At 37.0% G+C, this 22,412-nt stretch overlaps 1 protein-coding gene across 19 annotated transcripts in view; it reads right to left on the bottom strand.

The window, feature by feature from the left end:
- Positions 1-600: 600 nt before the first annotated feature.
- Positions 601-22,412, bottom strand: part of ABI3BP (ABI family member 3 binding protein) — a 286,413-nt gene continuing 264,601 nt past the window's right edge. For all 19 annotated transcript variants that reach the window (XM_072614163.1, XM_072614173.1, XM_072614165.1 and 16 more), the window contains 5 exons: positions 6,824-6,903; positions 5,533-5,562; positions 4,680-4,841; positions 3,138-3,260; positions 601-1,838 (listed from right to left, as the gene is read on the bottom strand). In XM_072614163.1, coding sequence (XP_072470264.1) covers positions 1,723-1,838; positions 3,138-3,260; positions 4,680-4,841; positions 5,533-5,562; positions 6,824-6,903 — 511 coding nt within the window. In that variant the 3' untranslated portion in view covers positions 601-1,722. The remainder of the gene's footprint in view (positions 1,839-3,137; positions 3,261-4,679; positions 4,842-5,532; positions 5,563-6,823; positions 6,904-22,412) is intronic.

The raw sequence follows: 22,412 nt of genomic DNA, 5'->3' as shown, positions 1-22,412 counted from the left end.
TTACTTGTCTTGTTCTTAATCCAAAAGAGTGGGGTAATACTTTTAAAGGGAGAGTTGGATTAACTTTCATTCATGTACTTTTTTGCATGTAATTTGTCTCAAAGCTCTTGAAAAGGTATAAAATTTTCTCTATAGCAGGGGCTCTAAAAATGATTTTTTAAATACTTTGAGACCTGTACATCAGTATATTTCCTTTGTAAATTCTGTGCATTTTATTTTATTCGTTTGAAAGCATTTTGAAAAGGGATCCATAGGTTTCATCAGAAAACTATGCCAAAGTGTTCCATGACCAAAAAAAAAAAAAAGTTGAAAATTCTTGCTGGATCTATTGAAGAGATTTTATTATTCAGAGCCAGAGGGGAACAATCTGCATAAAAACTCATTTAAAATAGACCTCAAAGAGAGACAAACTAGGCTGAGATAAAACTAGTTATCAATTTAAAAAGTGATGATGAAAGATGATGAAAATGTACTATGGGGTTAGAAGTATGCAATTCCATATTAAATTTTAATTAAGGATTCTCATTCATATACATGTATGTACATGTATAAGGGAACAGTTACTCAATGATGTGAACATCTCAGAAACAAAGAAACACATTTCTTAAAAAAACTACATCTCTTTATTGCAGAATTCATTAAATTTTGAAAAATTAAAAATGTACGTAGCATTGGAGGGGGAAAATTGAGGCATTTTGGAATAAAGGCAACAGTATAGAAGACATTAAGCATAGTGAATTACCCCCCTACCCCCAGGACCAGTTTATTTTACCAGATTTTCTTTACAGTTTGAGTTAAAAAAAAAAAACAGAATTACAACAAATATCTCCCTTTGCATTCATTCATAGATGTCTTTTATACAAAATATATATAGTAAATATCCTGTACATTATTGTAGACCTTGTTCATTTGCTCTTTTGTGCTCAGACATCAGAACCAGTGCTTACAGTTTGGCTAGGGACATGACCATGTTAATAGATTAAATGAAGACACATTTATTTCAAGGGACAGTGGAAGTCCTAAGTTTGATGAAAAAAATACATCCAGACACTATAGCATAGGTTGATGGGTAGAGAATAAATCTCTTAAGTAAACAGGACTCTGAATTCTAGGTGATGCAGAACTGCTAAAATGAAACTTGCCTAACTCAAGACTTGACAAATATCTTCACTAAGTATCTGATTGTGTGCTGAGACTAGGTGTCAGAACTCTTACAGAAAAGCTTATTCAACTATTTCTATTTTGAGGACTACGTAAATATTGGATAAATTGTATTTTTAGCTCTGTTTAAGAAGAGTTTGATCCAATAAGTTAAAATTAATTCTAAAGGGAGGGAGAATAGAGGTTTGTAGTTACCTAAACAGGTAATAAAAGTGAATATTTAAAACTAATGCATATTATACTTTAAGTTTACCATAAAAGTGCCTCAAAACATTTATTACATCACTGTGATAAATAACATACACACTGTATCTCTTAAAATACCATGGGCAGGGAGCCAGCTTCCCAAATTCCTCTTTATGCCTATATCTTACTTTATTTAAATGACTTTGTAGAACCTGATAAATATAGTAAGCAGCCTATTAATAAACAGTTAATATTGCCATTAATTCCATTTTAGATTTCTATACATAGTAAACAAAAAGTTTAAGTGGGACAAATATAACATTTCCATCTCTTCCTTGGTGGAACAGAAGGCATCTCTCAGCACTACTGCAGCATCTACCATTTTCCAGGTATCGTAGTTCCACATTCATACCACTGAACATAATTGATCTGTGTATGACCACCTATTTCTCCAAATTGAACTGGTTCTTGGCGAACTGCTCGAAAGTAGCCTAATAAATATTAAAATAAATGTTAAAAATTAAGCACATTTTAGTTTCACTACACACTTTCTTACCCTTTCTGCAGTATTTCATAGTATTGATTCAAAAACATTAGTTGGCAAAGTTTTACTTGAAAATGCCTTCAGGGTGTATTTTAAAATTTAGCCACCTAGTATGAAGGATTGATTGACCTGTGTCAAGATAGTTACTGTACTCACACTTGAACATGTCTTTGTTAACATGTTCCTGTTGTAAATACTGCAAGGGAGCTGCTTCTTACTAAATGTTCTACAAAACTTATTTTGCCTTATGCAGCGAATTTTCCGAAAAAAATCATGCCCAATAAAATTATTTGACACTTAAAATAAAAATACTTTTTCATTAAATCTCTTTTCTCCCTTTGGTTCTTCCCCCTCCTCCCTCCCATGCCCTCTCCTAGCCATACACACATTTACGTTCACAATTTACTACTGATGCCTTAGCTCTGTAGGCGCTAACAAAAGCTAGTGAATTACTTCAATATGGTTGTCATGCAAGCACACTTCACACACAAATTTTGTTTTTGAAGAATCATATATATTTTAAGAATTTAAAAATACAGGTTGCTATTTAAAGAAACCCTGTGGAGAATCTTGTGATAATGTGAATACTCACTCTCTAATGTATCTGATTAAAATTTTCTTAAAATGGTATAACTGTATCTTTTATTTTATTTATTTAATTTCACTTGGCTCTGGTGGAGCCAAGATTTCAGTTACTAAATTCTGGAAGGATGGTGAGAGAACATGGCTGGTGGAGTCAATAAATGAAAGAGAAATAGAACTACCCATTTTTTGTTGAAAGAGTTTTCTTTTTATGGTGTTCTGTACTTAATAAATACTTTGTTCAATTGAATTTTGCCCAAGAATCTCATTTGTCCCTATGAGCACAGAGAAGTTAATTAGCTTTACGTACCTTTACCCTATTTCATAGACTATTTGAATTGGAAAGGGTGTCGGAGGGCATGTAGTTAGCCAATTCATTTTACAGATGACAAGGAATGTGTCAGTTTGGTTCATGGTGATTTAACTGACTGGGCCAAGATTAAACAGAAAGCAAACGACAGAGCCAGAACAAGAACTTCTGTTTTCTTAGTTTAGTACTTTTCCTATGTTTTATTTCTGTACTGTGATGATGTACCTTGTGTATATAAAGCTATGCATGTGCTCTGTATTTCTCTCAGTTTTTAATCAGTTTTTTAATTCACTCTAGCAAAACTTTTTGAGGGCCACTAGACCGTTTTAGAAGAACTGAGATTCAATTAAATACCTTCTTTGATGGGAAGCTGATCAGAATTGAGTTGCTGTCCAGTTCGGCCATCTAAAAAGGAATCCACAAACTGGCAGTGATCTTCTCCATGTCCTCTCTGATCTCCTATGTTGTAAAATTTTCCTGAATATACAGAAATTATAAGGACATTGAAATATAAGCCAAAGATGGTTTATTGAACATGTTGCTAACATAGAGTGTATTGAACTATTAAAATCAAGTCGCTCTCTGTCTCATACACACACACACACACACACACACACACACACACAAGATTGATGATTAGGGCTTTAAATAACTCGAACTGATATAGTGCTTTTACAACACTTTCTACACAACAGAGCAAGTATTATAAACACTTGTTTGGAAATTGAGTCACAGGTGACTTCTCTAGGGTCATAGAGCTAATGGTATCCAGGGCCATTATTCAAAGTCAGGTGTCCTGACTCCAAAACAAGTTCTCTGACCAGTGCTGTTTCTTGTCCTGGTTCTTTTTCTTCATCTTTCCCCCGAGTTGCTGAGTTATTGTTTTTGTGCCTTTGACATTGTTTTGAAAATTTAGATCCAAGTACAATGAAAATTTTGTTATCTGGCATGTAGAGGGTATCATTTAATTAGAAAGTCTAGCTAACTAGAAACTACTCTATAGTGGATTATTAAGGGGGCATTCATTTAATTCTCATAACTGAGTTTACAGAGGCAGAGAAATCACTAAACAATCCTAACAAAAATTAGAAACACTTAACTAGTAGAGGAGAGATAAGTGAAATAGCCAAGAATGGGCTGTATAAGAAGCATTTAGCTACAAGCGTGGACTTTTAATTCACTTATTTCCTTTGGACTCCTTTAATTTTTACTTTTAATAGATGGAATGTTAATGCCATTCCAAAAGTCTGTTTTCAAGCCTGTTAATATTGTGACTGTGACATGACTGTGACAGTCATGTTAAACATAAACAGCCTCTTTCCAAGCGTGTTTGGTAACTTTGTAGTTACATTTCAATAGCTTCCATCTTCTAACTCAAAGATTTGTGTTTGAGGATATCAGCTCTTTCCAGTTCAGTAAATGGCAAGAGTATTATATTTCATGTATGCATATATACATACATATTTTTCAATATAAAGTTAAAATTGGTGGGACAAGGACATTACTTCCTGTTAGTGGTCAACTTAATTTTTTTTACAGTTTTAAAGTTTAATTTTCTTTTTATTGAACATTTTTCTTTCACATGGCTATGGCAAAAATTATAATATGAACATTACTATTTATTAGGCATAGGACTAGGTTTGGGCCTTTCAAATAGTTCTTTTTGTGTGTAGTTCCAAAAGGTAGAATCAAGACCTCGATCTGTAGCATCAAAAAATGCTTTAGTGACATTTTAATTAAAGGTACTATATTTTTATTTGAATAATCCCACAGTTACTTGTACTCCATAGTAGAAAAGACCAAACTAAGTCATTAATAGCCAAGCTTTAAAAGGAAAATGTCTGAGAACTGAAGAACAAAGCTCAGAGAGCTTTCGTTTTGTTTTGTTGCTCTTACCTGTAAGTGAATCACTCAGGTATATCTTGTATCTTAAAGAATTGCATAGCTGCACACCTACAAATTTCTTATACCAAGTTCTCTTGACATACTGTTTGCCTTTGCATTCTGAATAAGAGTCTGATTTAAAGGGTATTTCAGTCCATATGGCATCTCTTCCTGCTGCATAAGAGAAATACAGAGGCCGAGTTTATTTTCTTGTCCACGATTTTGTATCCTGTGCGGTGTGTAGCAGACTGTTCTATTTTTAAGAGCTGCCTAAAAACCTACAAAACTGCCACATTTACAAGTTTCAGTATTGACTTGCTGGCACCTATCTTTTTTACAGTCAAGGGTGTTGAAAAGATTTTTTTTTAAAAGCCTGAGTTCTATTCAATAATGAAGACATCGTGGAAAGAATGTTCATTATTAAAATAAATGTTCAACATTATAATATAATGCTCAGTATTCAAAGTTTTCTGCAATGCTAGATACAGAGGAAAACATTTTGGTGCTAATCTGGATTTTGTTGCCTTATGTAGCACATAACATTTCAATAGATTCAATGTGACTTGTAGCTAACTAAGCCTTAAGTGAGAAATTGTTTATTCTTTGATGATTTAGTGATTTGGATGAGAAAACATGAGTTGGTCAGGTATATTGAAGTAGACATTTCAAAATATCCCAGTTGCTTCTAGAGCATCACAGATATGAAGTTTGTTATCCATTTTACATAAACATTTAGACTAGCAGGAACTTCAAGAGCTCTAAGCGGGAGATGTGAGGACATATGACTAAAGTTATGTTTCATGACTTGTTTCATTAAGGTAGTTTAAATAAAACTTCCAATTTATGCTTAGTGCAATATCCTTACCTGAAATTGGCTCACTCACTCTTGGATCCGCTGGGGAAAAATTTCAAACCATGAGTCAGTCAATGTAAGATAAATAGTGCCCAACATTGTAATCTAACATCACAGTAAAGAAGATGGATTCCACAGTTGCTACAGAGTATTATTTATGAAACGTCATTCCCCAACTAAATATCAAGTTAAATTTGCTTTTGGAAAGTTTCCTTTGAGTGTTGGTATTCATTTCAACCATCTCATAGCCATTTCCCTATGACACGTGGCTCAGTTGTTCAGTACCATCTGTTAAGGCCACTATAACAGCTGCCAAATTTCTAAGATTGAACACTAGATCCAGTTTCTAGCTCAGCCCAAAGAGTAGATACTATCAGTCACCAGCATGTTAACAAGCTGCAGTTGGTGGGACAATTATTGTTTAAGGAATATTGATCACTAATAAATATTAGTTGAATATCTTGTGTTCACAGTTCACAATTACAGTTCTATACCATCATGACAAAATGGTCACTTAAGTTTTGTGTGTGTGTGTGTGTGTGTGTGTGTGTTTGTTAGTCCTTCATACTCAAAGAGGACCATGATTTCAGGGAAATGATGACATGACTTGCAGTTGGCTTTGATTTGAGTGAGGAAGGGCTGTGCAAGGTCACCAGCCTCACTTTCTCTTCAAGAACAATCTGGGTCCAGTGGCCAAATATTCATCACAACGACTGGAGATGCCCCAGGATGCATACAGTAAGCACTTGATAAATACTGACTGACTGGTACCTGGGGCTTCTGCAGCAATGGTTCCAGGAGCCAAGGCTCCATGTAGTGGGCAAAATAAAAAAAAAGCTTCTAGCTTTCTGAACTGGTACTAAGTAGCTCTTTTCCCATAGAAATAATTTTAAAATGGTAATTAGGATCTCATAGTTTACAGGGAGCTGTTAGGAAACTGACCAACTAAAAATCTGAGTGTCAATATTGGTCAAATCCAAGTAGCTTTTTTTGTAGTGCATGACCATTTTATTCTGGGTTTGGCAGCATACACTGGATTGGCCAGGCTATTTGAGCGTAGATTCTTCCTTAACGTCACTTAGTCTGACACAAAAGAATTTTCCTGAGTAGAAAAGAGACAAAGAAATGTACAAAAACGTATCTCAGTCTTACACATTTGTTTCTCCCCATTGATAATTTTAGAACATTGGTCAAAAAGACAGCCCTGGGAGCTTACCCTGGATTCCCTCTGATAATCTTTGCATTAGACAAAGCAATAAATACTTCTCTGCACTAAACCACTAGGAGTCATTGATGTGGTTACCTGATTCAGTACTGAATGCCACAGTTTTGCTAGGTGGGCCTTCACCAAGAGGGTTTCTAGGTGTCACCTGGAATTCATAACTGGGTAAAGAGAAAAGGAAAAAAGTTTATGTTCATTCCTAAGAGGTAAATCACTTATAACCCTGTCCTCATTTTAAAATCACTGATTTTATTACTGAAACTAGAACTACAGAATCTTAGTGCAAACACTCATTTTACTGAGGAGGAAACAGACCCTGAAAAATGAAGTGACTTGCCCAAGGTCATGCCACAAGTATTTAGCAGAGCCAGTTCCTGAAACTGAAGTCCAATGTTCTTTTCATTACAATGCTGGTTTTCTAGAAGTTCTTTGAAAGCAAGAAGCATGTTATATATTCTAAACAATGTTATGACCAGTTATTTCATTTTGCTATCCTAAATACAGTTCTTTGCTTGGCACATATCGTGTAGTAAATGGGGTTGACCGATCAACTCTGGACAAAAAAAATCATAAATGTGATCTGTGGGTTTTGTTTATGTTTTTCATTTTAATCTAGAGCATTGACACCTGTGAAGGGAACTCTCATTATGGAAACTCCCTTCACCAATGGAGATCAGCACTTCTGCACACATCTATACATTGGTATCTCTTGGTAGTTTGGGTTCAGTGGCTTATGTAAATGCAGGTGATGGAGTGTGAAATTTGGGGAATAGGGTGTAGTCCAGTTTAGCTAGAATGCAAAGTACATATAGCGAACTAATATGAGATGAAGTAGGCTGTTGTCAGATTGTGGAGAGCTTTTAAATATCAGCTGAAGTGTTCGCATTTTAATGAAAACGCAATAAAGAGGGAATCACTGGAAATTTGAGCAAATAACAAGTGAAACAATAAACAGCACATTTGGAAAACACCATAGAAGTTAAAGTATTACTGATACAATTTCATTCGTTACTTCAGCAACTGCATATCAAGTGTCAGCTGTGTCTAAAGCATATCCAATAAGGCTGTGGATAGGAGATAGGAGAGAAGGAAACTGTGAGATCATAGACTAGTAAAGTTGGAAGGGACTTTAGAAGTCACCTGGCCCATCATCTCCCAGGACTACCCTGAAAAGTGGACCTCTGGATAAGGCTAAGCACAGAAGTAAACATATATAGACCAAAGGAGGGGAGCAGAGAAGCTTTGTTATCTGTTAACATCTTTACAGCTGTTGAGTCATTTCTCAGTTGTGTCCAACTCTTCATGACCCCATTGGAGATTGTCTAAGCAGAGTCTTTACCTTCTCCAGCTCATTTTACAGATGAGAAAACTGAGGCAAATGGAGTTAAGTGACTTGCCTAGGATCACACAGTAAGTGTCTGACGCCAGATTTGAATTCACAAAGATGAGTCTTCTGGGCTCCAGGTTTGGCACTCTATCCACTGCACCCCCTAGCTGCCCCTTTACAGTGTTAGAAAATTACCATTATGATCTACAGAGTAAGCTCAACAAAGAATAGTCAAAGAGAATTCTTGCCCATTTTGAGGGAAAGAAGATGTTTATCAGTAAAGATCTACATGAAAATCTACATATGGAAGCCAAATTACCATGGTGACAGGAACTTTGCTCTAGGGTACCTAAATGTACAGAGCCCTGAGAGCACTTTTATAGTACTTTGGCAGGTAGAAAAACTGAGTTTAGCATAAAGTTAAGAAGAATAATTAAATTGAGCTGAAGCCCAGTTGAGAGAGATCTTTCCTAGTCCATCCGTCTCATGCTTTTCTTCCCCTGATCCTCCAGCATCAGCATCCAGGCTCTGTCTCCCAAAGTAAGAGGTCCCTGATCTTTCCTTGATTTTTCTGAATTATCCCTTCAACTGATTTTTTTTCAAGGTGATTTCATGGCACCTCATGTGCTACTTGTGCCAAGCACCAAAAATGTTAGTCACAGCTCTGCCCAAATCTTCCGCTGATGAGATCTCCTACCCACTGTGTGACTTTTAAAAAAATTTTTTAATTTTAAATTTAACAATCCAACATGAACACATTGGTATATAAGGAAGAACAAAAATGGATTGTATATAAAACTGAACTTTTGTTATATATCATCTATCTTCATAAATTATTTGTACATAAAAATATTCATTCCCCTCCTCATTGAATTAAAACCCCAAAGAAATGTAATATTTCTCTCAGAGTTTTATTTAAGCAATAGTTGGCATGGGCACAAAGAATTTTCTAAGGATTAAAGATTTGCTAAGCAGAAATGACAGCTCCAAACACAGCCTCTGATCCATTATTGCTATAGTGAACTGAACATGGAAAAAATAATAATCAAAGGCATATGGACTTTGATTCAAGTGGCAACAAACACAGTTTCAACTGGTACATTCTGGGTTGTGCCTGAGAGGTTTGGGTCCTGTAAATCAGCCAAGTCTGACCATGTTCCCTCCATTTCACTATTATTCTTGGCTTGTTTGCAGTTTTGTTGATGCATTTTTAAATGCTCATGAACTGATTAGATGTTTCTCATCAACTTCTGCAGAATGCTTGGCAAGCTGACTAGAGAAATTGGTCTGAACGCTGTTTATTTGGCAGTGCACCCAGAAGTGCCCAGGCAATTGAAGGGGGTTAAAGGGAGGCCATGTATTTCTTCCTGATTAGATTACAAAGCTAGACAGGCAGAAAGTGCTTGTGGTAGCAAATCACAGGATCATAGATTTAGAGGACCTTAGAGATCAAAGTCCAACCCCATCATCGTACACAAAAAAAGATCGGGGATCAGAGAGATTGAGATTTGATTAAGATCCTATAGCTAGTAAGCAGCATTTCCCTACTCTGCCCTCTCCATGCTAGTTTATAGGTGTACTTTCTCCTTGCCTTCACTCATTCACTGTGTGATTTATACTGAAGGGCCTCGTTCTCTTAGACAATGGCCAATTGTGCAGAGAGCCAGAGGAGGAAGACAGCATTCTTCTTACCCGAATTTTTAGTTCTAAACTCAATTTAGGTCACAAGCGCTTTGAACCATGATACTACTAGGTAGTACAGTGGATGGAACAGTTGCATATGCATGTACATTTATTCATATACATGAATAAATGAAGCATTTAGTAAGTACTTACTATGTGCAAAGCTAGTTATTGTTCAGTTGTGTATAACTTTTCATGACACCATTTCTTGGCAAAAATACTGAAGTGGTATGTCATTTTCTTTTCCAGCTCACTTTACAGATGAGGAGACTGAGGCAAACAAATTTTGCTCATTATCACACAGCTAGGCCAGATTTGAACTCAGGAAGATGAGTCTTCCTGACTTCAGGTCCGATGCTCTATCCACACTGCTGCCAAACTGACCTCCTATGCAAAGCACCATGGGATAAAAATAGGAAAACTAAGCCAGTTCCTCCTTTCAAGGAGCTCCCATTCAAATTGGATAAAAGACACATGTGGAAGATTTTAGCTGCAAGTTAGATGGAAGACGCACATGGTCCTAAGGGTATAGCAGGAAATCAGATGGTAATGCCTGTCTTTTCTATTTCTCTCATTTCTGTTAATGAAACATGTCTCAGGTGTAGAAATATAAAAATATTGTAAGTGCACATGTACACACAATAAAGACCCATGCTGGGTTGGAATCCTACCTTCGATATTTGCTAGCTATGTGACCTTGTGAAAATCACAGCCTCTTTGAGCCTCAGTTTCTTCATTTGTAAAATGAATGAAAGAGCTAAACTCATTGGTCTTCAGGGACCCTTATATCTCTGAATCTGTGAAACAACGATGCCATGAGCTCCTCTCTAAGGGTCCCCCATGCTTGGAATACATTCCCTCCTCCCTTTGACTCTCAGGATCTCTAGTTTCCTTAAAAGCTCAATTCTACCCCTTCCTCCTATTCAATTCCTTTTCTTATTTCCCCAGCCTCTTGTGCTTTTCCACCTCTTTGTATTTTGTCGATGTTTTGACTTTTATGTATACATGTCCTTCTCTCCTGATAGAATGTAAAGGGCAGAGAATGTTCAATTTCTCTCTTTGTATTTCCTTCTCCTGTCCCAGGACTGGTTTATTGATTGATTGAATATTAATAGTAGCTAGCATTTGTGGAGCACCTAAAAGTTTATGTTATCATATTTGACCCTCATGACAACTGTGTGAGGTAGGTGCTATTATTAACCCTATTTTAGAGATGAAGAAACTGAAGCAGAAGGAGGCTAAGTGATTTACCTGTTGGAGTCTGAGAGATGAGTTTGAATCTGAACTCAGGCACTTACTAGTCATACGATCCTGGATAAGTTACTTAGCTTCTTTCTGCCTCAGTTTTCTCAACTATAAAATGGGGATAACAGCAGCATCTGTTTTCCAGGGTTATTGGGAGGTCCAAATGAGATATTTATAAAGCTTTTATTACAATGCCTAGCATATGGTAGGCTCTATTAAGCATTTATAATGCTTATTCTTTTCCTCCCTTCCTAGGGTCACACAACTTGTGTTTAAGGCAGGATGTGAATTCAGGTGCTCCCACTTCTGTGTCACCTTCCAAAGTATATTTATTTTCTGTGTGTTTTATGAAGTATTTACATTAGTGATTATCATTTTGCCTACCCAGCTAATTCTGGGTTTTGAACAGTATGACTTGGAGAGGTGGGTTGTATTCCAACTAAGGTATCAGGAGGGAAAGGAAGGATGCTAAGGGTCTAGTAAGACTCACTATAGAGGAGAAAGACTATGAGCAAGGAGTGAGGGTGAAGTTGGTTGGTTGGTAGGGGAGGTAGGAGGGAAGGGATGGATGGTGTCTTTCTTTGAATCTTAATCTGACACTGCTATTCATTCTGACCCCTTCTCTATGCAAGTAACAAAGAAGACTAATGAGGTAACATATATAAAGCACTTTGCAAAACTTAAAGACCATGTAAATGCTAGTTATTATTACTAGTAATTATTTTATTAGCATCAACTAGCTAATAATTAACATTAATGGTTAATGATGAGGAAAAATAATAAACAGTGGGATGGGGTTAAAGGAGCTACTGCCAAATCCACAAAAAATGTTTCTGAATTGGCCCTGGCTCCTTACAGGCTTTCCTTTTCCCTTAAAGAATCACAGCATCAAAAGCTAGACATTTGCTCCAACTCCCTCATTTTTTACAAATGAAGAATCCAGCTCAGAGAGATGAAATGACTCTCTCTTATGGGTAGTGGCAAGCAGAAGAGTGTAGTTGTTGACAGAGTAATTCCCTTGTCATAGTGGAGACAGGACTATGTCAATGTGATGACTGTATTGAGTATTATACAGACTGATTGATGAGACAGGGGACTTTAGGTATGTTAAAATAAACAAAGAAGTAATTAAACAAAGCAAAAAATCAGAAGGTTCCATGTCCAAGGTCCTAGAAAATCACATAATGAGAGTCCTCAGCTTGATCAGATGACAGGATGAATTCCATTTGGGGGTAGTGATGGTGATTGAATCTGGGATTTTATTGGCAGAGGGAAATCTCAGGTGAGGAAACTGCTTCTATCAAAGCAAGTTCACATCTTTTCTTCAATTTGTAGACTTAGTAAGTTTTCTAGAGAAGTATCACAAGTAGAAGTTAAATTGAGATGAGCAGACACTGAGGAAGGGGGCAGTCATAGTCTCTCAAAAGAAAACAAGGTAAGTGAAAATGACATTTTAGAATGTTAAAGCAACTTTGTCCTGAGAGTTAGGTCAACAGAACCATATCTGAAAAGTTTCAAAGTTAGCTTTGTAATCTGTCATTCCCTTAACATACTGTACAATTAGAACTCCATAGAAAAACAGGAAATACTTGGAAGTTGTAGGGAGCTAGATGTCAAAGAAGAAGTGTTTGTTCTTATTGTAGAAACCGGAGTTGGTTCAGAATTTTAGAGGGTAGTGATACTCTGTGATAAGATACTTTGATGCCTGGGTTCTTCAAGTTCAGAATCTAACAATCCCTTCTTTATTCACTTTTTCTCATGCCCTTCTTTCTCCTTCTGACTGCCTTTCTCTTTCCTTCTCTTTCAATAACTCCCTTGGTGCCCTCCTGTATGTTAACTGGAACTGAAATATATTTATATTTGATGTTTGGTCCCACTTCTTGAAAAGAGTTCTTTGTTTCCTGCTTTTAAGTTTTGAAATAAACAAGTAGAATGTTCCTGTATATACATACATACATACATATATTCATACACACACACATATTTAATCCCCCAAACTTAAATATACTTTTTATTTGTGTGAGACTTATGAAGAATATGTCACATCCCTCTCCACCCACCCCCCCCCATTCCCAATTGCCCTCAAAAGAAAAAATGATTTTCCAATTTTCATGTAGGGCTTTCTGAATATATGAGAGAAATCTACCAAGGTTGAGAGAGATAATGGCAGGAGGAGAGAGATGGAATAGGCATTTATATGTATTGCCTAGTATGTTCCAGGCACTATGCTAAATACTTTTTATAAATATTATCTCATTTGATCCTCATGACAACCCTGTGAGATAGGTGCTATTATGATCCCCATCTTACAGTTGTGGAAGTTGAGGCAAACAGAGATTAAGTGACTTGCCTGGAGTCACACTGCCATAAGCGTATGAGGCGAGGCCTTGCTGATTTTGGGCCCAAAGCACTAACCTACTGTGCTACCATTAATAATAGCTTTGAATGGTAAGAGTCATTCCAATATACTGATAGAAAACCAACCAATTAATATGGACTAAGATATCTACATATGATTCTAACTATAGGGATAGGGACTGGACCTATGATTTCATTGACATAGGGAGCTCTCCAATGAGTTAACTCCCTCTTGTAAATGTAGATTGGCAACTTCTCTGCAATTTATAAAGAGTTATGTAGTTTTAAAGACTCAGAGATCAAGTGACTTGCTCAGGGTTATATAGTGTCAAAGATATGACTTGACTTAGGTCTTCCTGGCTTTGATGCCAACTCCCTATCACATTCTCTCTTTCCCCTATATGATTCCAACAAATATTTCTTGAGCACCTGCTATGGGAAAGCAGGGACACCTTTAATTTCTTCTGTTATAATGACATATACTTGATGGTAGAGACTTAAAGATGCATAGTGCACCCAAGATCAAACTATTCTTTGCTACCACCATATTCCCCGCCTCCACCACTGTCTTTTTTTATTAGGTCCCCCATTCTTCCCTTCACAATTGTATTTGTTTCATGTGAGAGAATTCCTAGCTATGGCTCTGCTGAGGGTTCAATCACTGGGTCATTATTCCAGAGCAGGAAAGGACCTGCTGAAGGAGGAATAAGAAGGGGAGAGAAGGGAAGCAAACATGAACACCCGTGAACTTTAATCAGATCCCAGTTAGGTCACTGAGAGAGAATTGTGGGAACAGAATGCTATTCTATAGCATGACTGAACTAGAGCGCTGCACGCCTTCCTCTTTCCCTTAAGTACTCATGAATTTCAACTACACAACAATGTGAAAGAAGTTCTCTTTATAGTCTAATGAAATTTCATATTGACAATACGTTACTAATAGTGAATAATGAACTTAACTTCTCCCCCACCTCCCTTTTTATTAAACCAGGCAAGAATTAACCTTTTACTATTAGTATCTACAATAAAGGCAAACCAAAAATCCTTTGGCATCTTGTATCCTCCCTCCAGGTCTATATGAATTTTATTGTAATAAAAGGAATATTAAAAAAGCTAATAAAGAATCTTCTTAGGCCAGAACTTCACCAAGAAATGATGAAAAGCCTATAATGGTTATTCCACATGCCTGTCTCTTTTAGCCAGATTCACAATTCACAAGAAGTCTCTCTTTCACCTTGTACTTGGTGCCAAAAGATTTTTAATGTACCAGTGTAAACAACAGCTTCCAGCTACCTTTGTCTTTGACCTCTAAAGGAGACACTGTATATTTTAGAAAAAATTTGTCCTTCCAAATCCACCAAGCTCACAGAGGACAATAAAAGAACTTGTACTTGATTTATCTTAATTACTGTACTGGGTACTTTTTCAGAAGGAAATTGCTATACCACATGGAATTCTGGTGCACACAGTGAATTCCTCATTTTTCCTGTCATGCAAGGAAGAGAAATATGGGATCACAAAGAAAGAATGGTGGACTTAAATGGCTTTCCAGTACACAGAGATTTTGCATGTCCAGACATCCTGGCAAACCAGTCTATCAAGGAAATTTGGCTTAATCAAAAGCTGTTGCTAAAATTTGTGCTTATTGGCACCTTTGTGCTTTGGACAAGATTTATTTGGTATGAACTGGTATGACTCAGGCACACTGGAAAATCATAGAAATGGCACTACAATGGGAAGCAAGACTGGAGTGTGACTCAGAAGACCTGGATTTCGCCCTGGGTCTAGTCCTTTCTTTTTTTCCTATTAGTTTCACAACTCTGTTCTCTTAGACTTACAGAATGTCAGAGTTAAAAGAAATCTTATACATCATCTATCTAGTCCAAAGCCTTCAATTTTCTTACAGGTGAACAAACTGAGGCTGAGAGACTTTAAATGATTTTTCCAAGGTTATTTAACCCAGTTATCTGAACTCTCATTTTAATGCACTATACCCCTTTCAGTTAAAATCATCAAATATATTTGAAGCTCCAAGAATTTACAAGGTGCTCTATTAGCCATTGGCGATACAAAGATGAATAAAAGACTGTCTTAATCCTCAAGAAGCTTCCAGCCTAGTGGGGACTGCAGGGGCTGAGAGGTAAAACTTGTATAAAAGATAAAGAGTGAGAGTGTGGAAAACAAAAAGAAAAGAGAAGCCTGGCTCTTCTTTTAGACAGTAAAGTTCTCCTAGAAATAAATCTTGTCCTCCTAAATGCCTGGTTGCTGAGCTGAGAATGGACAGTTTGGTGGAACAACAGATACAGCACCAGGTCTGGAGTCAGAAAGATCCATCTTGAGTTCAAATCTGGCCCCAGGCACTTACTGGCTTTGTGACCCTGGGCGAGTCACTTAACCCTGTTTGCCTCAGTTTCCTCATATGTAAAATGAGCTGGAGAAAGAAATGGCAAACCACTTTAGTATCTTTGCCAAGAAAACTCCAAATGAGGTCACAGAGAGTCAGGAATGACTGAATATGACTGAACAATAAGAACGAGAGCTGACCACTGCATGTTCCAGGAATGAGGCAGCTGGAAGAAAAAGATTAGGAGCAAAGGAAAAGTTCAATTTTGAACATACTAAATCTGAGGTGTTATGGAACATGCTGGTGAAGATGTTATGCAGGGCAGCTAAGAAATGTCAGACTGGAGCTCCAAAAAGAGATCGGGGCTAGTTATGTATTTGGATGTCATTAAATGTGATAACTGAAGACAATAAAGTATCTGAGGTCATGGAGAGAAGACAAAAAAGGGCTGTGTCTAGAGATTTGGGGATATCTTCAAATTCAAGAAGTAGAAAGACAAGGCTGACTCAGGACAGGGGCCCAAGGGAGCAGGAAGACAGGGAGAAAAAGAACCAAGAGAAAACATTATCAGTGAAGCCAAGGGATGACAGTTCATTTAGAAAGAGGAAGAGACTAGTTAATGGTTAGCAGAAAGGTCAAGGAAAATGAGCATTAAGACTGATTAATGAGCTTGACAATGAAGAGGTCATTGGTGACTAGAGAGTGCAGTACAGGGTGAGGAGTAAATGAATGAACAGGTATTGGAAAGTAGAGGCAATGAATATGGTTGATTTTTTTTCTAGAATTTTTACAAGGGATAGAAGGGAGTAACAGGGTAGAAGGAAGTTGTTTTAGGATGAACAAGGTCTGTGCACAACTTTTCTAACTTCTAAGGATAGTGTGTGTTTTGGTGTTACAGGTTGCTGGTACCTAGAGTTACCAGGCTCAATGTGCAAACTTCACTATAGGGCATTGAAATCTCACTTGAGCGATAATTTTCAAAGGAGTGACCATGAAAAATGATTGTGACAGAGGCACAGTGAACACGTCCCTGATTCACCAGTAGTAGCTAGGATCTGGACCTACAATTTCATTGGTATAGGGAGCACCCTTCACTAATGGAGGCCTTCACTCTCGCTGCAAGTCATAATCTTGGAGAGACACACAGAAAATCAGAAACCTTATGTTCAAATTCTGGCCTGTTTCTCAACCTAGTGACCTAACAGAAATCACTTACCCTCCCTGGACATGATTTGTTGTTTAGTTGTTTTTCAGTGACTCCATTTGCAGTTTTCTTGGAGTGGTTTGCCATTTCCTTCTCTAGCTTATTTTACAGATGAGGAAACTGAGGCAAACAGGGTTAACTGATTTGCCCAGCTAGTAAGTGTCTGAGTTCAGATTTGAGCTCAAAGTCTTTCTGACTCCTGACCCATCCTAGATATAGAATTAGAGGACCTCTAGAAGATAGTCTAATTTAACCATCTGACTTGGTGAAATGACAAAGTAGGTAAGTGATAGATCTAGCACTGAAACTCAGTTTTCTTGACTGAAAAGTTAACGTTCTTGATACTGGCCTGCCAATTTCCTCCTGTGTAAAATGAGAGGCTTGGACTAACACTAGATAACAGGGAGGGCCCTTTCTAGCTCCAAAAGTTTATGATTCTATAATGTAATTTCTCTAATTCTCTATTTGATAATCTAATCCAATTTGATTTCAGGAGTTTTGCTCCTGTTCTGTCTTCCACGCTCCCTCTGGGAGAAGTCACACTTTAATCTGTTATCAGTCAGCTGTTAGGTTTGCTAACAGAGAGCAGAGTATTCTGAGTACCCCAAGAAGAAAGGAGGAAGGAGGGATGGGACCCCCCCTCCCACTTAGACCCTAATCTGCTCATTCACTTATTTCTTTGGCTGCATGTATGTCAAGTGACAGTCATATGGACTTGGTTCTGCAGAATTATGAAAACAGAAGTCAGAGGAATAGGAAAATAGAATTCTTTGCCAGAGTTAGCAGTTTTTTGCTTGCTTAGTCACCTAACCTCTAAATATTTAGTACAGAAGACCCTGGAGCCAATAAAGAACTAAATTGAAAAGTGTTTCAGAGGGAGAGAATAACTGGAAAGTCATAAATTTGTAGTGGAAAGAGAACTGTAGTTGAAAATCATGTTTGAATCCTGGTTCTTTTAATGACTTGCTATGTTAGCTCAAGCAAGTCACCCTCTTAAGCTTCAGTTTACTCATTTCTAAAGTGGTTACACTGAAGGGTACATTGTTCATCAGATAGAGACCAAAATGGAAAAAAATGTAGAAGGTGTTTTATAATCATAATACACTAAGTATCTATTTTTCTTTTATCTTCATCAAGGAAGATTATACTTGGTCTAGTGCTACAAATGAATGACTAGTTGGGACAAAAGTGGAGTGGTAGGAGAAAATTGGACTATATTTGAGTTGGAAAATTGTCTAGTATTTTCAGTAATTCCAAGGTGTCTGCTATTGAAAAGGGCCATTTCCTTAAAGCCAGTGTTTTCCTAGGGATATTATGTGGTGGCAAATCTTGAAACATCATTCTCTTCATTGGAGGTAGTGGGGTAGCATAACCCTGGACTTGGAATTAGGGAGATCTGGATTCATATCCTTTATCTGATGCTTACTATCTATCTGATCATAGGCCAGTCATTTAATGTTTTTGAGCTTTGGTTTCCTCATCTGCAAATTCTCCTCCTCCTCTTCCTTTTTCTCTTCCTCCTGCTACCACTGTTGTTACTACTACTGTTACTACAACTACAAAGAAGTTGTGGACCTGCATAGGTTGAGGAAATTTCCTTACTGAGGAGCTCCCTATACCAATCATGAGTCCAATTTCTAACCCAATCTCTAAAATAAGGATTGTAATACCCACAGTACATACTTCATTGGGTTACTGTAAAGAGTAAATGAGAACACATATACAGCATTTTATAAATCTTAAAGCCCTATATAAATGTCATCTCTAAGAACTATTATCTCAAAAAATTAAAATAAATAAACTAATGGAAAATGAAAAGATGAAAAGAGGGTGTTAAAATATTATAACATGTTCTTGATTACTTTTGTCCAGGGAGTGGCATAAAAGACCTTATTGAGAATCTTCCTAACTGGAAAAGGGCGTGTGTCAGTCATGAAGAAAGAATTTGATACAGAATATTAAAAGCCTGAAAGGCCCATTAAGATAGAGAGGATATCAGAAGAGGCAGAAGAGGACCTTCAGTATAACAGGAAAATTCTCTATAGAGGACTTTTGGAAAGACAGCAACAAGAATGACACAAGATGAGAAGCTGCGTAGTGGTTCTGATCTGTATTGGAAGGAGAACCAACACACATGAAATCACTGAAGTTAAGCCATCATCATTTCTGGCCAGCAGGAGGTGCTAGCTCCAGGGAGTCTGCTTAACTTTTCAGGTCTATTCTAAAGGGTTCCCATATTTCCTCTTGCCTGATATTAATAGATTTAGTCATTGATTGATGTCAGCTTTCAGATCTTAATAAAATTAGCAAGAACTTAGGACCCTAAAGAGCTCTTATCATGTGGTATATGTTCTGTAGACCTGGGTCCAGGTAACATAGAACCAATCTTTCATAAACAGGTTTTGTAGTGGGGACTTCCAGAGGCCAGAGGGGAATTTTGACTGCAATAATTCAAAATTTGCCTGTTTTAAAAATCAAATGTTACATTCCAGATTTTTTCAATGTGCTGAAATTTGACTGAAGCCATTCTTTCAAGCTAATAAAAATCTTACAAGGTATTTTTTTTTATTATTATTATGCTCACTCTTGATTTATAGTGAGGATGTGATAGAAATAAACTGTTTGGGATAACCTGGAAAAATGAATGACTGGGCTACTAACTTTAACCTATTCTCAATGAAATAACTAAACAGGCATTTTGTTGTCTTTTAGTAATGTTCCATTCTAACGACCCAATTTGGGGTTTTCTTGACAAAGATACTGGAGTGGTTTGCCATTGCCTTCTCATTTTACAGATGAGGAAACCAAGGCAAGTAGGATTAAATCACTTGCTCAGGGTCACAAAGCTAATAAATATCTGAGGCTGGATTTGAACTCAGGAAGAAGAGACTTCCTGACTCCAGGCCTGGCAATCTATCTACTTTATCACCTAGCTGCCCCTTTAAACAAGCACACATTTGGTCATGTAGAAATGTTTCACCACAGATAGCTTTTCCTAGAGAGTCAAACTAGGACCAGTGGTGGAAGACCCAGCTCAGTATAAGGAAGCGCTTCCTAATAACTGACATGGACAGGTTTGTGAAAATAATGACATTTATATAGCCTTTGAAGGTTTGCAAAAGGGATTAATGTATATTATCTCACTTGATCTTTACAACAAACTTGTGATGTTAATACTAGGAGTGTTATTGCTACTGTTTTACAGGTAAGGAAAGTGAATCAAAGATGGATTCATGCAGCTAGAAAGATGGAGTGTCTAATGTGAAGAAAAGCGTCAGTGTTATGTAAAGGTTATGTAAAGGGAAGCAAAGTGTAAAAAGTGTAAAAAAGTATAAAAAGACTGAAAAGGTAGGAAAGGGCCAGCTGCTAGCTGTTTGGAGGCAGATTTTGACCTTCTCTAATTCCTCATATGAGATTGGGAGGAGGACTTCCCTCACTTGTATTTAATAACTGATTACTGAATTAGGACCAAGGTGTTCCCCCTTTTGTACTTCCTCATACAGAAATCAACCAGCATGGGAAATCTCAAGTAAAGACTTAAGTAAATTAAGATCTAATCAAAGACAGTAAAGAAATTCTAAGTTTAGGTGAATGGGTAGATTCTTGCTCATTGTGTTTATTCAGGTCTGAGAAAATGTGGATTCTCCCTTTTGTCAGATGGGTAAAATGAAAATTGATACATCTCTTTGACCAAGATTTGGGTGCTTGGTGTTACATATCCCAAAATCTCAAGAGTTACAAGATCCACACTGGCGTAAGTACACCACTCATTATAATATTCATCCATGGAAATACTAATGTAAATTATACAAAAGCATAGGCAGTCTGATTAAGCATCTACCTACACCTAAAAAGGTGCTGTCTGAACTTTTTGGAACCAGGAAATCTAGTTTCATTTTACAGATGAGGAAACTGAGGCAAGCAAGGTTAAGTGACAAAGCTAGTAAGTGTCTGAGGTCAGATTTGAACTCAGGGGGATGAATCTTCCAGACTCTATCCACTGTACCATCCAGGTCCCCCATGATGTTAACTCTGGGAATGTAAACTTGTAAAATTCTAAAATTTCAGTTTTTCTATGTTATATATGGTGTTTTCTGTCACATATCCACCTAAAATTATTAGTTTTAAGTTGCACAACAACTTTGTGACTACCCTCTGGTTACTAGGTTACTATCTATCTATCTATCTATCTATCTATCTATCTATCTATCTATCTATCTGTCTGTCTGTCTGTCTGTCTGTCTGTCTGTCTGTCTGTCTGTCTGTCTGTCCGTCCGTCCGTCCGTCCGTCCGTCCGCCTGTCTATCTATCCATTTATCTATCGTATTTAGTCTGTCTGTCTATAATTTATCTATCCATCTATCTATCTAGTTCTTATTGCCATCATTGGAATGATAGTCACTTGAAAGGAAGAGAGATTGTTTCATTCTTTGTATTTATATCTCTAGGTCGTTAATATATGCTTATTGATTGACTGATTTACTAATTATTTCACTGGCAAAGAAAGATATTTTCCAGTTTTCCGAATTAGAATTAATGCTGAATTTGCTCATTGAAATGTTGTTATAAATTATAGTTCAGGTGTTAGGTCAAAATAAAGTTTTGTGGAAAATTCTGGGGACTTAACCACCATTTTATAACATTGTTTTTCTTTTGTTTTGGCAAGGCAATTGGGATTAAGTGACTTGCCCAGGGTCACACAGCTAGTACATGTCAAGTGTGTGAGTCTGAATTTAAACTCAGGTCTTCCTAATTCCAGGGTTGGTGCTCTATCCACTGCGCCACCCAACTGCCCCGATAACGATAACGTGGAAAATGCATTTCAGGTTTCAAACACCTAACTCTCAAAAGAATTTTCTGACCATAATCTGTTTTTAAATTAAGAACTATTGATATAATTCTGTCTCTCTTTGAACATTGGTTGGATGGCAATATACATAAGATTTCACAACTCTACACTTCAAAAATAACATTTAAGAAATAACATGTATAAAAAGATATTGCCCATTAGGCCAATGGCAGATAGGAAACTGGAGTCAGATTGGAGTATGGATGGGGTCGTTTGAATAAGAGATAAGCAGGGTTGAGGGTAGGAGGGAAGAAGGCCATGTTCTTTTCACTATGAGATTTTTGAAGTTAAAATCAATATAACACCCAAAGCATTCCCATCAGGTGTCTGGGACAGACCTTTCTGGCTTTGGTTAGTTTTTGGTTTGAGAGTGAAATGGGGTTTAGATTTAGGAGAGTTTCTTCTTGTATCCACATTTCACCCAATTCCTTATGATGTCCAAGTAACATCCTTGCTAAAGCATGTTTTGTTAAGGGTACTTGCACATATAAACAAATATTTCTCATTATCAGTAGGGATCTAATTTTATCCATTAGTTGAACTGAAACAGGGTTGATGAGGTGATATCTATTTGGGCCAGAGCTTTCATTTTCCTTATTCAGAAAAGAAGCACAATGAGCATTTTCTGAGTTTGATACCACTCAGTGAATATACTGAACC

The sequence above is a fragment of the Notamacropus eugenii genome, chromosome 5 (assembly GCF_028372415.1).
Source record: "Notamacropus eugenii isolate mMacEug1 chromosome 5, mMacEug1.pri_v2, whole genome shotgun sequence".
Classification (NCBI taxonomy): Eukaryota; Metazoa; Chordata; class Mammalia; order Diprotodontia; family Macropodidae; genus Notamacropus; species Notamacropus eugenii.
The sequence above is the reverse complement of the archived record's forward strand: the minus strand, read 5'-3'. Positions and strand labels throughout refer to the sequence as shown.